This window comes from Sminthopsis crassicaudata, chromosome 6 (genome assembly GCF_048593235.1).
Source record: "Sminthopsis crassicaudata isolate SCR6 chromosome 6, ASM4859323v1, whole genome shotgun sequence".
Lineage (NCBI taxonomy): Eukaryota > Metazoa > Chordata > Mammalia > Dasyuromorphia > Dasyuridae > Sminthopsis > Sminthopsis crassicaudata.
Genome location: NC_133622.1, coordinates 53,788,800 through 53,806,258, shown reverse-complemented (window position 1 = coordinate 53,806,258; position 17,459 = coordinate 53,788,800). Strand labels below are relative to the sequence as shown.

General features: G+C 33.5%; 1 protein-coding gene across 1 annotated transcript; it reads left to right on the top strand.

The window, feature by feature from the left end:
• The first annotated feature begins 2,728 nt into the window (after positions 1–2,728).
• On the top strand, positions 2,729–16,791 carry LOC141547263 (transmembrane protease serine 11B-like). The gene is made up of 9 exons (XM_074275745.1): positions 2,729–2,792; positions 3,436–3,551; positions 3,650–3,717; positions 7,506–7,666; positions 8,662–8,700; positions 10,942–11,131; positions 14,496–14,755; positions 15,914–16,056; positions 16,554–16,791. The coding sequence occupies exons 1-9, from the start codon at positions 2,729–2,731 to the stop codon at positions 16,713–16,715; spliced, it is 1,203 nt and encodes a 400-aa protein (XP_074131846.1). The 3' UTR covers positions 16,716–16,791.
• The last annotated feature ends 668 nt before the right edge of the window (positions 16,792–17,459 follow it).

Genomic DNA, 17,459 nt, shown 5'->3' with positions numbered 1-17,459 from the left:
TCTTAACTACTACTTCTTAACCTAAAGAGAGGACTCCAAAGATGAGAATTTCAGTTGCTGTGACGATATGCATAGACGGAGATGAGGAAGAGGATATTTTGGTGGGGGAGCAGACCTTTCAATATGACCTCGTATAGCTTAGTGCCTACGTTGCTCATATATAGGATCAACTTTGTACAGCTTAAATCAGTTGAATTGAGTTAGTTATAAAGGGAAAATAGTCCCAAGGCTTTCTTATTCTGCTAATTATCTTCATTATCTGTTTAAAAAAAGAAATTTGTTTCATGATATTTCTGCCTGTGAACCAATATAGTAGGGCACTTGGACCTGGGAATGTGTTGGGATGATCACTTCGAAGTACCCAGGAATTAGCCCCAGTGGTCAAATAAACCTACTTTCAATTCTTTACTTCATTCTTGAATTTGTTCCTCAGGTCTGATAAAATGACTAGTTACCCATGATTATTAAATAGATTTTTGTTGGGTCTTAAAAGTTAGTATTTTATTTTCCCCAGTTAAATAGAAAAACAATTTTTAACATTCATTTTTAAAACTTTGAGTTACAGATTCTTTGCATCTTCCTTCTCATCCCACCTCACTGAGATTGCAAACAATTTAATATAGATTATGCATGTATAGTTATGAAAAACTTTTCCATGATAGTCATGTGTATTCTTAAAGCGTCACCTGAGGCATTGTGAGATGAAGTGAGGTGTCTGTGGCCACATTACCAATGATTGCCAGTAAGGACTTGAACCTGGGTATCCAAAGTGGTGACTTTCTGTCTTCTCTCTCTCTCTTTCTCTTTCTTTCTCTCTCTTTCTCTCTCTCTCTCTCTCTCTCTCTCTCTCTCTCTTTCTCTCTCATTAAAGAATATGTTGATATATGTTTAATAACCAGCTCTCTGAAAATACACAGCATTTTTTGTTAAACCTGCATTATCAAATTTTACCATTACTTTCTTAAGTTTAGACAATAAACAAAGCAAGAAATCAAGATTTGTAGCTTTTTCCAATGTGTGTGGTGTAAATGCTCATGCCAAAAATTTCACATTTGGCTCTTTGGAACCAATATGAGTTGACTCCAGAGCACAACTCTGAATAGGATCATAGTTTTAGAACTGTAGTACCTTCAAGGTCATCCACCCAACTCCTTTATTTTAAAGATTATGAAACTAAGGTTCAGAGAAGTTATATGACTTTTCCAAGGTCACCCAGGTCTCTGACTTCAACTTCACCATTCTTTCTACTGCACTAGATATAGGGATATATGTATTATGCAGTGTAACTGGAGGGTTACTAAAAGACATATCACCTCTATTAAGTGAATTCCAAGAATTTAATCACAATTATCACAATTTGAAAATCTTAGGATTAATAAATAGGCAAAAAGTCAAGCCATAATTTCCTGAAGGCCACCTTTAAAATGCCCCACACTTAGATCCATGGCTTATGTGAACAAATATAATTTTTGCAGATGAGGAAACATACCTAGAATACTTAAGTAACTTAAAATTCTTGAAAATAGCAAATAGTGGAGCCAAGATTCAAATTAAGGTGCCTCAATTCCCAATCCAGTACTCTTTTTTGTAATATTAGGCTGCCTCATTATGCCAAGGGAACACTACATCTGTTTTGCATTATTACAATAATCTTTCCCCAAAACTATCACCTTATTTCATTCATATAATTTCCCTCTTCACACTGCTTAATAGATGTTCTCTGATCTTGTCCCACACCCTCTGTCTTGAGATATTCATACTTAGAATGTATTTTTTTCTTCATGTCTATCTATAGAAAACCCCCACCTCCCCATTCAAAGGCCAATTCAGGTACTATCATGAAGCTCAGACTAATCCTTTTCCCTGCAGAAAATAATTTTATTTTTCTCAAAATTTCTTTGAGTATTTGGCCTACTTCTCTCCTATGTCCCATCACATTCTCCCTTGTCCTAGTCTTCAGGCTTTCAGCTTTGAAAGAGAAGATCTACCTTTCCTAGTTTTTCAGATTCTTGAAGGGAGAGAAAGACTTTAGAAAGAAGTTGACATGCAGAAAAACTGGCAGTCCTTGTCATATTCCTATTCCCACCTTGCTACACTAGAGACTTGGGGAATTTCACCTTGGTAAGATCTGAGACACTTTCTCAGTTGAACTGAATTATTTCATTCCCAAAGTGAGAGCTTATTTACTTTGTGTATTGTCTGGTACATAGTCATATACATATATGTGTATATATGTTTATGTATGTTTATATTTCTTTGATTTCTGTTTGCTATCAGTTTGGATAAAGAGTTTTTTTTAATTATTATTATTTACTATGTGCATTCATTGTGGAAGTGGAATCTGGTAGAAAGGTCAAGCCTTGGATATACATCCAAGCATGAGATCCTCCTTTCCTATTAATGGATAATAATGAGAAATATAACTTGAACATAAAAAAATCTCCCCTGGTTTAGCAATAGCTAAGGAAACAGAGGGATTTAATTCTATATGTATACCTCCTCTCTCTGAAGAGGTCAGAATGTCCACTTTCTGGATCAGATGTCCTGCTTCCTTTACTGGCAGGAATCCGTCTCACTTAAAATCAGGATAGGAAAAGGATACTCTAGAAATACGTGTTCTTCCCCCACTGTGAACCATACTGAGATAGACCCATAAAAACACATATAAACTAGATGGACAAAGCAAAAACAGCACTCACAGCATCCTCCTTACATGAATATGAATAAAATGGTTGAACTAGATAGTGTACTTCAGTACTATGGCCGTGAGAATCAATTTACAGTAGAGCTTGGTAACAGTCTGTCAACAGTCTGTTGAAGGTAATAAAGCATAGTATAAAGCTTCTGAACAAAGAGGAGCAGGAAAAATGCTTCTGGGGCATTGAACACTATACATAGGGGTGCTGGTGTTGTATCACACTAGAAAAATAAGGACTCTACCCCAAAGAAGAGAAGGATGCAAGAAAAGAATTACTCATATGTCCTTGCTTACACAATAGTATCAAGTCAGAAGATCACTAGGCTAGGAGAATTTGCATAAGTAAGTAACCTTAATGAAGTGGCCCACATAAATTAATTTCCATTTTGTTCTTTCCTCAAAAATTACTCTAGGGGAAAATGACTAAAATCAGCTTTCTATTTTACTTGTCTAAAAAAAAAAAAGATTTCTAAGTGGGGACATTTTTATCTGGAGTCAGAAGATCTAGTTTAAAATATGGACTTTGCCATTTATTATCTGTGAGATTTTGTTTATCTAGTTCTCTGGGTCTCAATTTTCTAATATGAAAAGTGAGGGACTTGAACAAGATGACCCCAAAGTTTCCTTCTAAGTGCTAAATTTATGATTCTAGGGATTATTGTTTGAAGCAATGGGTCTGGATTTTCAGGATATCCTTTTCAGCTGTATGTTTCTCTAAAAAATTCTTTTTCTCTCAGAAAGGACCCACTATTATCAAGGTACCTTTTTTGTCTCTGGTATTTCTGAGAGTTATGACTGTAGCAAAAGAACTTCACAGGACGGCAAAGCTCTGAGTGAAAAAATACAGAATCTGGTAAGTCAGAACTGGTGTATTCTTATTTCAATCTACATTCCTGGACATTTGAGCATATTAAAACAATTTGCTTATTATCTTGTTTTTTCTTTTAACAGATGGTGGATACATTTTATAATTCTAGGATATCCAAACAGTATCTTAACTTAGAAGTCATCAGTCTATCGTAAGTTATTTCTTTCAATAACTAGAAACATGAATTCTTTGAGTTAAAAGAGACCATTTCCAGTAAGTGGTCATGTAGTTTGAAATGGTGGTAGACTCACTACGTACAAAACAAGAAGCTAACACTTTACAATAATCCCTATACTTCAAGTTCCTTTAGGAAAAAAATCAAGCAATTCTCTTCAGAAATATTGTGTAACCAGGCCTTTTTTAATATAGGAAAGCATTAAATAAGTAAATGGTAGAGGTTTACAAATAAATTAAACAATTAATGTCTTCTCTTAAAAAGATGCTAGAGTTGGAACAGAATAGTAAATAGAGACGGGATTGAAATTGGGAAGATATGATATTAATATTTAGCTATATGAACCTGAGCAAGTCATTTCACTGCTCTGTGCCTTAACCAACTCCCTAGCCTAATAATGACTTGGAGCATCTTTTCATATGGCTAGAAATAGTTTCAATTTCTTCGTCTGAGAATTGTCTGTTCTTATCCTTTGACCATTTATCAATTGGATAATGGCTTGATTTCTTATAAATATATATTTTGGAAATGAGGCCTTTATCATAACCTTTGACTGTAAAAATGTTTTCCCAATTTATTGCTTCCCTTCTAATCTTATTTGCATTAGTTTTGTTTGTACAAAATCTTTTCAATTTGATATAATAATAAAAGTTTTCTATTTTGTGATCAATAATGATCTCTAGTTCTTCTTTGGTCATAAATTCTTTCCTTCTGAGAGGTAAACTATCCTATGTTCTTCTATTTTTTTATAATCTCATTCTTTATGCCTAGGTCATGAACCCATTTTGACCTTATCTTGGTACATAATTTGTGTGTAAAGTGTTTTGTAGTTTTGCTCATATAGTTTCTGATTTTCACTTGGCAGATAGATTCCTATTATTTTATACTATCAGTAGTTACTTTAAATGGAATTTCTCTTTGTATCTCTAACTGTTGGATTTTGTTAGTGATATATAAGAATGCTGATGGTTTATGTAGATTTATTTTGTATCCTGCAACTTTGCTAAAGGCGTGGATTATTTCTAATAGCTTTTTAGTAGAATCTCTGGGGTCCTCTAAGTATAGCATCATATCATCAGCAAAGAGTGATAATTTGGTTTCCTCATTACCTACTCTAATTCTTTTAATCTCTTTCTCAACTCTCATTGTCAAAGCTAGCATTTCTAATACAATATTGAATAGTAATGGTGAGTGTGGGCAACCTTGTTTCACTCCTGATCTTATTGGGAATGGTTCCAGTTTATTCCCATTGCATATGATGCTTACTGATGATTTTAAATAGATGCTACTGATTATTTTAAAGGAAAAGTCCATTTATTCTTATACTCTCAAGTGTTTTTAATAGGAATGGATATTGGATTTTATCAAATGCTTTTTCTGCATCTATTTAGATGATCATATGGTTTTTGTTAATTTGGTTATTAATATGATCAATTATACTGATAGTTTTCCTAATATTGAACCAGCCCTGCATTCCTGGTATAAATTCTACTTGATCATGGTATATTATCCTGGGGATGATTTTCTGGTTTTTTGCTAATATATTATTTAAGATTTTAGCATCAATATTCATTAGGGAGATTGGTCTATAGTTTTCTTTCTCAGTTTTCAACCCAGCGGGTTGAGGTATCAGTACCATGTCTGTGTCATAAAAGGAGTTTGGTAGGACTCCTTCATTCCCTATTTTTTCAAATCGTTTATATAACATTGGGGCTAATTGTTCTTTAAATGTTTGATAGAATTCACATGTAAATCCATCTGGTCCTGGGGATTTTTTCTTAGGGAGTTGATTAATAGCTTGTTCTATTTCTTTTTCTGAAATGGGACTATTTAAGCAATTTACTTCCTCCTCTGTTAATCTGGGAAGACTATATATCCATTTCACTTAGGTTATCAAATTTATTGGCATAAAGTTGGGCAAAGTAACTTCTTATTTCTCTAATTTCCTCTTCATTGGTGGAAAGTTCTCCCTTTTCATTTTTAAGACTAATAATTTGATTTTCCTCTTTCCTTTTTAAAATCAGATTTACCAAAGGTTTATCTATTTTTATTGTTTTTTTTCATAAAACCAACTCTTAGTTTTATTTATTAGTTCAATTGTTTTTTACTTTCAATATTATTAATTTCTCTTTTTAATTTTAGAATTTCAAGTTTAGTATTTGATTGGGGGTTTTTAATTTGGTCTTTTCCTAGCTTTTTAAGTTGCAAGCCCAATTCATTGATCTTCTCTTTCTCTATTTTATTCAAGTAAGCCTCTAAAAATATAAAATTTCCCCTTATTACTACTTTGGCTGCATCTCACAAATTTTGGTATGATGTCTCATCATTGTCATTATCTTGAGTAAAATTATTAATTGTGTCTATAATTTGCTGTTTTACCCAATCATTCTTTAAATTTAGTTTCCAATTACTTTTTAGTCTATTTACCCTTAACTTTTTGTTGAATGTAGTTTTATTGCATTGTGATCTGAAAAGAAAGCATTTACTATTTCTGTCTTTCTGCATTTAATTTTGAGGTCTTTATGTCCTAATATATGGTCAATTTTTGTATAGGTTCCATGAAATGCTGAGAAGAAAGTATACTCCTTTTTGTTACCATTCAGTTTTCTCCAAGATCTATCATACCTAATTTTTCTAATATTTTATTTACCTCTTTAATTTCTTTCTTATTTGTTTTGTGGTTTGATTTATCTAATTCTGAGAATGCAAGGTTAAGAGACCTCCCACTATTATAGTTTTGCTGTCTATTTCTTTTTGCAACTCTCTTAACTTCTCCTTTAGGAAGTTAGATGCTATACCACTTGGTGTACATATGTTTAGTATTGATATTGCTTCATTGTCTATGCTACCCTTTAGCAAGATATAGTTTCCTTCCTTATCTCTTTTAGTTAGATCAATTTTTGCTTTTGCTTGATCTTGAGGTTTTTAAAAAAATAATAAACCAGAGTTGTCACTGTTAAAAATTATTTTAATCAATGCCATAAATGGACATGTGGATTAGGCAGGATAGCTACTGACCTCTTTTGCATATCCTTGATATTGTTGTTTGGTTGTTTTTCACTCTTTGTGACCCCATTTGAGATATTTTTGGCAAAGATACTGGAACGGTTTGCCATTTCCTTCTCCAGTTCATTTTACAGATGAGAACACTGAGACAAATATAGGTAAGTGACTTGCCCAGGATCATATTGGTAAGTATATGAGATTAAATTTCAATTCACAAAGATGTCTTCCTGATTTCAGGACCAGTTCTCTATCTACTGGCTTCATCTTTGATGGTTACTTGGAATACAGCAACAAAATTAGCTTTTATTATTAGACATTTCAACCTTTCTGACATGTTTAAAGTCAGGAGAAAAACCATCGTTAAGACTGTTCACTTGTATTCTGCTCACTTGAGGTTTTAATGCTAATCCTAGCATCACTGTTCATTGATTTTGCAGCCCGTTGTCTGGCCTGCTAATGTTAATGTTCATCTATTTGTGATATTAATTTTTGACTCTAGCTCTAGACCTTATATCTTTCTACATACCAGATTCCTCAGGTCCTTAGAGACTTGGCAAAACCAACTGTACATGGATAAAACTAACAAGCATGGACAGAGTAAACTTTTTTTTGGTTATGAATCTAGGCTCGACAAAAGATTTAATGATTTAAATAAGGAAAATTGTATAAATGCATAGAGCTAAGAGATCCTGAGGTATCTGAACAAAGAATGAGAAGGTGGTATTAACAACATATTGACCTATTCCTATTGTTTTTAGTGCTGATACCAATGGTGTGGTGGCTAAAATTTGGCTGGCATTTAAGTTTATTCTTGCTAAGAGGGCTGACATGAAGAGAAAAATTGAAAGTATCTTACATCAGATGCTAAAGGACAACAAAAAATCCTTGGCTACAGACCCTTCTTCTCTTAAGATTATTGGTATTTTCATTTATTTAATAATAATGATAGTGATGATGATGATAATTATAGTAATAGTAATACTAACTAGCACTTATGTAAAACATTTAGAATTGCAAAACACTTCATGTGACATTTAATTTACCATAATTTCCTAAAGCTTAATTTTCCAAGGTCATTGGAAGCAATGATAATTTAAGAAAAAGTGAAATAAAACAAAACCTTTGCTACAAGTGAAATCCTTTCCTAATTCTCAAATTATCTGCAATAAGGGATTAAAAAAGAAATAAAATCTGCATCTCACTTTTCAGTCACACTCATAAGATTGTAACTATAGAGGTGGGAGGGATCTCAGAGGCTTTGACTTTGAACATTTCATCAAATCAGCTCACATATTATAAAACTGATTAGTTTGATTTGTCTTATCTTATTGGTAGCATGGTGGAATGACTAATTAATGGACATTTTATTTATTCATCATTATATAATAGAATAGAACACTATTATGAAATCAAATAGAAGAGACCCCAGCTAATACATTCAATTGAATAATTAGAGTGAATAATGTCTACATATAATTGATCTCCAAAAATAAGTTAAAATCTTTATCAGAGACATAAATAGGGATTCTGTCATCTGGGGAAAATCCAATTGAGTAAAGAATTTAAGGAGATAATGGGATAAGGAGCGGAGAGTTCACATAGTCCTAGGACAGAAAGACTGACCATGAGTACCATCATACTGAGAGATAGACTAGTCTATTTTTTTCTTCCTTAGTTTTGGTGTGGCCTTAAATTGTCCTGGCCCATATTTTCCTCAACTCCCTAAAAATGAAAGGCTAACAGAAGATTTGCAAGGTTTGAGGACCCTGGTCTCCAGACCTTTGTGGGAAAAATATATTCTATCGGAGGAAGTCAAAGCTTACTACATCATCCTACTTATGGCTCTGTTCCTTATCAAACTTTCAACTCTTGGGAAATAACTAATTTTGTGTTTTATCTTTTCTCTTATTTCAGAAATCAGTAAAGAAGATGCTGATGAACTTTTTTTCAGCTGTAAGTTTAAAAACATTACAATGGAAAAATATTTTATGTTTAAAAATATATACCCAGAGATATATTCAACTCAACATCTACCATCCCTTTAAAATCTTAAATTATATCACATGTTAAAATATGTAGTAATGTTTTCCGTAGTAGATGCACCAAAAGCATTTGTATAAAGGATGAAAGGGGGACTTTTCCCCTTAAAACACTCCATTAACAGACAAACCATTGGTTGAGTGGGAAGAGATTGATAATAGAGTTGGGAAGTTGTGAAATTGTGGGGACTGTATCAGGGAGTCAGTCATCAAGTAGTGAGATTTGTAAGATTAACAAGAGCCCAAGTTTGATAAATGACAATAATTTCTACTGGAACTAGTCAATAAACTTCCATAATTTTTTCTAGCAATGCCCAGTACCCTGAGAATGGAGAGCAAGGTGGAGGAAATAGATGTTCATAAATAATAATCATGAAATTATAGTTGAAAAGTCATGTTATAAAGGCAAAATTTTTGCCCAACCTATTACTGGATTTAAAAAGAATTAGGAATTTATGGCTAGATATCATGGGTTTGGGTTTTTAATACATAATATTTTTAGAAGACTCATAGCTTTTTATAGCTCATTCACATAAACCGTTGATTCTGAGGTTAAAAATCCCAGAGGGGAAATCAGTTAAAAATCCTAATATTTTATATTTTTAGCATTTCTGTTAACAAATACTTAACAGTATTTGCTAAGAGAACAGCACTTTTCTTATATCAGAGTGTACTATTGTTTGAAGAAATTAAATATTTTCTACTTGAATGGGTTAGTATTTATGTTTCTCTAGGCCCAAAACACCTTTCTTTTTCACTAAAGTTTCTCAGACATCCTTAAGAGCAGTCCAGCAATTATATCACCAAATTTATCCAAAAGCTCCCTCAGTGTCCTGATTGTAGTCCACCCAGGTCAGGAATTTCCTAACCTCACTGAGAGGAGATACAGATTTTCCTTACAACCTTCTCATATACTTCGGTTTTCATTTTTGCTAGCCAGCTTGTTTTATTATTTCCTGTCTAAAGATAATTTTTGGTAGAAAAAATGGAGCAAATTAGCCATTAGATTGTCTTTCCTTCTCTCTGTCATCTGTTTTCATTTAGCCATTTACTTTTAAGCCAAGGCTCTAGGTTTAACTCGATCTTCCTCTTGCCCTCAATATATGGTTTTAAAAGTTAGTTTTATCCTCATTAATATTTATCTCAAGACAGTAAATATTGGGCTTTAGCCTTCCTTATGATATTCTTTGGATGAGTCTTCAGCTACCTTCCCTTACTTCCACTTCTCATATGTGTCCTTTGTAAGTCTGAAGTGGTTGATGAGTTAGTTTACTGTGCAGACACACTGGTGTCTTTATCCAACTCTATGCAATGCACTTTGCAAACCTTAACATGAGATACACACGTTTTATATACATAGATACATATGTTAGTATTATTATTAATCAGAATGAATGACAATTGCATACTGGGGTTATATAATAGATAGAAGCAATGTGAAACGTGCTAGTCAAAAGAGCTAATAGAATCCCAGACTACATTAATAGAAATATATTGTCCTTGTTTAAACAAAGATTCCATTGTCTCATTGTACTCTTTCCTGGTCATATGACTTCTAAAATATTGTGTTCAGTTCTGAGTGCCACTTTAATGGATGCCATTATAAATAACTGGAGTGTCTCAGTTTTTATCATGAGAATTTCATTCTTGAGAGTCTTTCATATCTGATGATCCAAGCTTCTTTTTAGAATCTCAGGCTATGGGAGTGTACTTTTTGAAATCTCTTCTCCTCAAGTTTATGTTACATTTCAAAATATGCCTGACTTTCATTTCCTTATTTATCATAAACTCTCAGATGACACATTATTACTTCCCAAGGTTTCCATCCACATGGAGTGTTCCCACCAATTACAGTTGTGAGTCTGGTCAAACCTCGATGAATTCCCTGTTAGCTGATTCTGATAAAGGAAGAGGAAAAAAAGAGTTTGGGAGGTTAATGGTCACCAAACAGAATATGAAAATTCTCTTAAATAGGAAAACAAAATAGAATGGAAGACAGGAATCTCTGAAGAAAATACTACTTTCTGTACAATTTTGACAGCCCTGTTCACATTTACATTTAGTATACTCTTCTAATCATTAAAAACAGTGTTTTATTGCCATAATCGAACATTCTTATTCTCAGTATTCATAAACTAACAGCTCTTTCTGACAGGTTGTGGGAGACGACTAAAACTGTTTTTAGAGGACCCAATCATGGAAAATAACAGAATTGTAGGAGGAAAACCTTCCAAGGAAGGAGAATGGCCATGGCAAGCCAGTCTAAAACTGAATGGTGTGCACTACTGTGGGGCTTCTCTGATCAGCAAAAGATGGCTGGTATCTGCAGCTCATTGTTTTATAAGGTAAGTCCATCAGTTGAAGTAAAGAGCAAGGAGCGAGGTAGTCTGGTACAAGTTAAAGAGTATTGGACGTCAAGTCATGACACTTGGTTTCAAGTTGTGACTCATCATTTACTAGCTTTTTGAAGCAAATTATTTACTATCTCAGTCCCAATTTATCTAGCTATAAAATGAAGATATAAGGACTTGCCTAGCACCCCACAGAATTATTAGACAAAAATACTTTTTAAAATGTTACATAAATGTGACCTTTTAGCATTATTGCTACAAAGTTATGAATAGCTAGCTGGTACAGTGGATCAGCTCTGCAGTTGGGGGACTCGAATTCAAATCTGGCCTCAGATACTTATTAGGTATGTGACCCTGGGCAAGCCACTTAACTCTATTTATCTCAGTTCCTCTTCTGTAAAAGAAGTTGGAGAAGAAAAAGTCAGACCACTCCAGTATCTTTGCTAAGAAAACTCCAAATAGTGTCACAAAAAGTCAGACAGAACTAAAAAAAATGATAATGAAAGCAAGGTGCATATCTGAACAATGCTTACTTCTGTCAATCAACAAATACTTATTAAGACATTACTACATGCCATACACTTGGTTATGCTCTGAGGGTGCCAAAAAACCCCCAAAAACTAGAAACAGTCTATGTCTTCAAAAAGCTTACATTCTGATGGGGTAGACAACTTTCTTGAAATGAGAACAGCTAAGGATATATACAGAATGGCCTTTGGAACTTAAAGCAGATGTTGGAAGGTCTGCAGAATCAGATGAAATTCAGGGTTATACCTCCAGGTATAGCCTTGTTATTAGGAAGAACTGAGTTCAAGCCACTCCTTCGGAATACAATGATATATGACTCTGGAAAAATTACTTAATATCTCATTGACCCAATCAACATTTTAAAACTACATGGCAGAATGGCCAGTAATCTTCATGGATAGGGGAAGTTTCCTCATTGGAAACTCTATATAGAAATGAAATCTCATGTCTAGTCCCCCAAAATGAGGGAAATAATAGATTTAGAACTGGAAGATCATTATAGCTCAACCTCCTGATTTTACAAATGAGTTGAGAATCCAAGAGATGGTTTGAATTGTCCAAGGCTTGTATGGCTAATTGGTGGTAAATAGAATTTGATTACAGGACCCCTTGATTTTTAAGTGAAGTTCTGTATCTTTAGAACAAAGGAGACAGTTGAGTCTCTCAAGTAAATGGCAAAGAAAAACCTAATTCAAGCCCTATCAATTAGTTTTTTTCTAGGGACAACATAGCCAATGTAGGTAATTATTATAATTAGTATTTCCTATATGATATTATATTTCTTGGTTTCACCTTTATAAGTGCCACTAATATAATGACTGCCACAACCACTAGGATGGAGGTAGAGTCTGTTACATCTAGAAATCTCTCAGTCCCTTTTATACTACAATGTTCTTGTTTCTATCTACTCTCTTCTACTCTTCTAGTGCAGATGACCCTATTAAATGGGGCCACTACTTCCTCAATGCAGCAATTTGTGTACACAGAATTCATTTCTGAAAATGTATGTTAGCTTGTAGCCTCAATGATCCACTTCCCTTGACTGCCAGTGAGACATGGCTCATAATGATACATAAACTATTAAGGGTGAGTCCTTCTCTGGTTCAGTCTAGCTCAGTTCTAAACTCAGATCAGCAGAAGAACAACATTCATAACTTCAGATATAACATAGTTCCTTTAGGAATGATGAACTTTTTAACATGGCTTCTGAATTTCTTATAAAACTGAGGCAAATCTAGGAGGCTCTTTATTCTTATGTATTCCACTGTAAAGCTAAGACTACCATGTTCTAGAGCAGTGGTGTCAAATTCAAATAGAAATGGGGTGAGGGTACTAATTCATAATCCAATGAGCTTTTCAGGCTGCACATTACTTAGTTTTAAAATGTATAATTATCTAAGATTTACTATATATTGTTTTATCTTTCCCATTTACATTTTAATCTGTTTTAGACCATTCTTGATAGTGTTGCTGGCTATAGGGGCCCCATGTTTGACACCTCTGTTCTAGAGTATGAAAACCAAATTCAGTTCTATAGGGGAAATATGAAAAGATAGGATTGTAGCAAATAAGCAAGAAATACCTATTATGTGTAAAATATTTTGCTTGATGCTGTAGAAGATACAGAGCCATATAAAACAAAAATCACATTTTAGGAAGAACACTGATAAGCAAGTAATAGATGCCTTAAAGTATTTTTCTAAAGCTCATTAATTATAAGAAAGATTAGACTTGTTCTCCTTGAATCTAAAGCAAAACTAGGAGCAATGGCTTAATTTTTAAAAATCAATAGACTTAGTCCTATAGAGGGAGAAAGTTCCTAACAATAAAAACTATTATAGGATCTTAGTTTCAGCATGGAAATAATCTTTGAGATTTTCTAGTCTGATGCCCAGAGAAGCTATGTGGTCATGCAGTCAGCAAGTGTTATGGCCAGTATTTGAACAGAAAAATGAAATGGGATGCTTCAGAAGGTAGTAAATTCTCTATCATTGATGGTCTTTAACAAAGGCTAGAGGACTTCTAGTTTTAAAGTACAGAGCAATATGAAATAGTGGATTTTAAATGCTGGATACATGTACTTAAATCCTGCCTCAGACGTTAGAGTTGTGATCATAAGCAAATCATAGCTCATCAGAGCTTCTTTCTGCTTCTCTAAGGTAGGAAAACAAACTACTTTCCCTAATTAACTAAAATAATTATTGTATAGAAAGTATTAAATAAATTTAATTGGTACTTTTAATCTAGTCAATTCAAGTTCAGGTTTCTTTGAGGTTTCTTCTAACTGAGATTTTATGATATTGCATATGATCCTGCCTTCCAAGGATTTGTTGTCCTACTTAAAGATCTTATATTAAGAGAACAAAGGTAATAAAATAATAGGACTTGTATAAAATTAATGGCATGAACAATAAATATTGTAGTAGTTCAGAAGAAAAAAAGATCACTTCCACTTGGGAAAGCCAAAATTTTTTTCACTAAAGAGATGAGATTTCAAGAGGAGATAGGGAAAAACATTGGAAATGAAGGAAATTCTAAAAAGATAAAACATACTTTGGAAAGGCAAATCTCTTTGGGAAGTTGGACTATAAGGGGGAAGATGTAAAATAATTGGGATAATGAACACACCAGTTTGGTAGGGGTTGTCATTGGAATGAAGTTTTTGCATGGCATTGGAAGATAGACCTGGAAAGGCAGACTTAGGTAAACTGTTGTGAAAAGAGGACATGATAAAAAAATCTAAAAAATCTTAATGTTATTAAATAATAAACCCTGGGTATAACATTTTGACATGGATGCTGAAGATATCCAAATTAAATTTTGTCCTTAGATCTAAAGACCCTAAAACATGGACTGTCACTTTTGGAAATGTAGTAAATCAGCCCTATATGAAACAAAATGTTAAAACCATCATTATTCATGAAGATTATCGATCTGCTTCTTTGTGGAATGATATTGCTTTAGTGCAGCTTGTTAAAGAAGTCAAATTCACAAGCAGTGTTCATTCCATTTGTCTTCCTGAAGCCACACAGGATTTTTCAGCAGGTGACATGGCGGTTGTTACAGGATGGGGAAGACTTTCCATGCAAGGTAAGTTCTTCAGTAAAAACTAAATAGCTTAATGGAAGGTGCACAAGTTACAAAGAAGACTCTATTGAATGTTGTGCAAGATGAGTCAAAAACATCTCCTATCTTCCAATTCCTGGTGCTGGACAGTTCCAAATACTACTCAGTGAGTCAGTACAGAGGGGTTAGTACTTAAGGAACCTAACTGTTGGCACAATCTGGAAATCTGAGCAGATGCTCTGTGAGTGTGGGAAGTAACTCTGGTTGAAGTATAACCTGTCTCTACTGAAGTTACCATCAGTCAACATATTTAAACAAAAAATGGAATTTCAATAGTAGTATTTGGAAATTGGCCCTTCTAACATTGTGAGATCAGATAGCGCTGGAAGAAAAGAAATCAGCCAGTCAATAAGCTTTTATTAGATATCTAACAATGTGCCAAGAATAGTTTAAGTTATGGGGATACCAAAAAGGATAAAAATATAGTTCTTGCTTTCAAGGATTTACAGCGTAATCTAAAGAAGTAAAATTTTTGTCCAATAAAGAAGCACAACTGAAGGAAAGAGAATGGTATCTGATATTACTAGATATTTTCCACTTATATTTGTTTCCCTTATCTTGGGAATGTACCTTTCTCTTAGTCTTATGAGTTGTACTATTTAACTATATTAACTTTAAGCATGTAGTTTACTACTGGAGAGGAGTCAGAGAAAATATGCCTTCAGTTCAACAAAAACTTTGTGAAAATCACTCATTTGCCCTAAATATTATATCTACACCCCCATCCTCAACTCCCAGATCCTTCTCTACCAAATTTTATTTCTTTAAAAAACCCATAAGAAAACTCATAAGTTTGTTAGTTGGATAGTAAGGTAAGTGCCCTTGACACAAACTGAGCCTGAAACATCTGTAAGGTCTAGAGACATTGATAGACATTTGGAATATAGTTAATTTCTGACCCCAAAATACAAGCAGTGAGACAAAAGCCTAGCAGGGAAGTGTTGTAAAGATAATTCATTATTCCATTTCTTGATGTTTCTTCTTAAGGGATATTGGTGACCATTCAATATTTAAATCATCCCAGAAGTAGGGAAATAAAATTATAAGTAAGGAAATAAAACTGTATATCCTCCTGGGTCTCATTTAGAATAGCTTATTAATAACATATTTTGTTATTTCTAGGACCACTTCCAGTGATACTTCAACAAGCCAAAGTGGAAATCATTGATTCAGATACTTGCAATCGTCCACAGATATATGCTGGTCTGATTAAAGATTTCATGTTATGTGCAGGATATTTGAGTGGAAAAGCTGATGCCTGTAAGGTAAGTCAGAAATGCAAAAGCAACCAAAAAAGACAACCTTTATCCCCAAGAAAATTATATTCTAATGCTTGAAGATAACATGTGAAGGGAAAGCTGAAACTAAGGATGGGGGAAAGCAGAGAGACAAGGGGAGGGTGCTTACAGGTAAACATGAAAGCTCTCAAGGAGATAGAAAAGTCTGAAGAGTAAATTGATGTATGAATGCTGTCATATTGCTTGAACATCCAGCCAAATGGCAATTCCGTGGAAATGAAGTATAAAAAGAAATTCCTTGGCATCTATTCATCTATTAATAAGTATTTATCAAATTCTTACAGTGTATCAATGGTTATGGATACACAAAGGGCAGGACTACAAAAACTGTCCCTATCTTCAAGGAGCTAACATTCTAATGGGTAAAATTATGTGTAAATATGGACGCATATAAGAATCAGAGTAAAAGAAAAGCATAATAACAATAAGAATGACATGATAAACATTTTCTTTTCTTTCTTTAGAATGATTCTGGTGGACCATTAGTTTCACTTAGTTCTAGTGGTGTCTGGTACCTCATTGGAATAGTGAGCTGGGGAGATGGATGTGGTAAAGTGAACAAACCAGGTGTCTATACCAAAGTGACTTTCTATCGTGACTGGATTGCTAAAAAAACTGGAATCTAAAGAAGCAATTTATGACATGTAACAAATATTGATCAAGAATTAATGTTTAAAATGTATTGCTTTTCACATTCTGAATAATGACCAAAATATTATCTAAAAAGCATGCTTAGAAAATTGCTTATTCATATATTATATTTTTCTTTGAATAAAAACAATCCCTTTATTTTACTCCAAAATGAAACTGAAGCAAAGAAAAAATGGCAAATATTGGTGAATATTTTGTCTATATTTTGTGAATTTTTCTGATGTTATGTATTCTGATTCAAAGCGAATGTTCCTCACAATTGTATTTCTTTTTTTTTTTTTTATTTTACACAGATCAAACACTTACAACTGGCTCAAATCGATTATTTTATTATCAATATAGAAAAAAAGCAAAACATTATTTGAATGTGTCTGAAGCTCTGTGATTCCTAGTATCACAAAGTAGATACTTTTAATGAGTCAACAAATAGTTTTAAAGTACCTACTAAGTACTAGGCACTGAAGAGGAATCAGAAAATATACCTTCAGTTCAACTAACTAGACACTGCTAAGCACTGAAGATATAAAGAAATTTTAAAAAATTCCCTATTCTCAAGGATCTCACTATTTTATGGGAGAGATGCCCATTACAAATAAAACATAGGATAAATTGAAGATAAATTTAGAGGGAAGGTATTAATATTAAGGGAGATTGGGTCAATCTTTTTGAAGAGGTAGAAGTTTAGATGGCATTTGAAGAAAATCCAGGTAGAGCAGGAG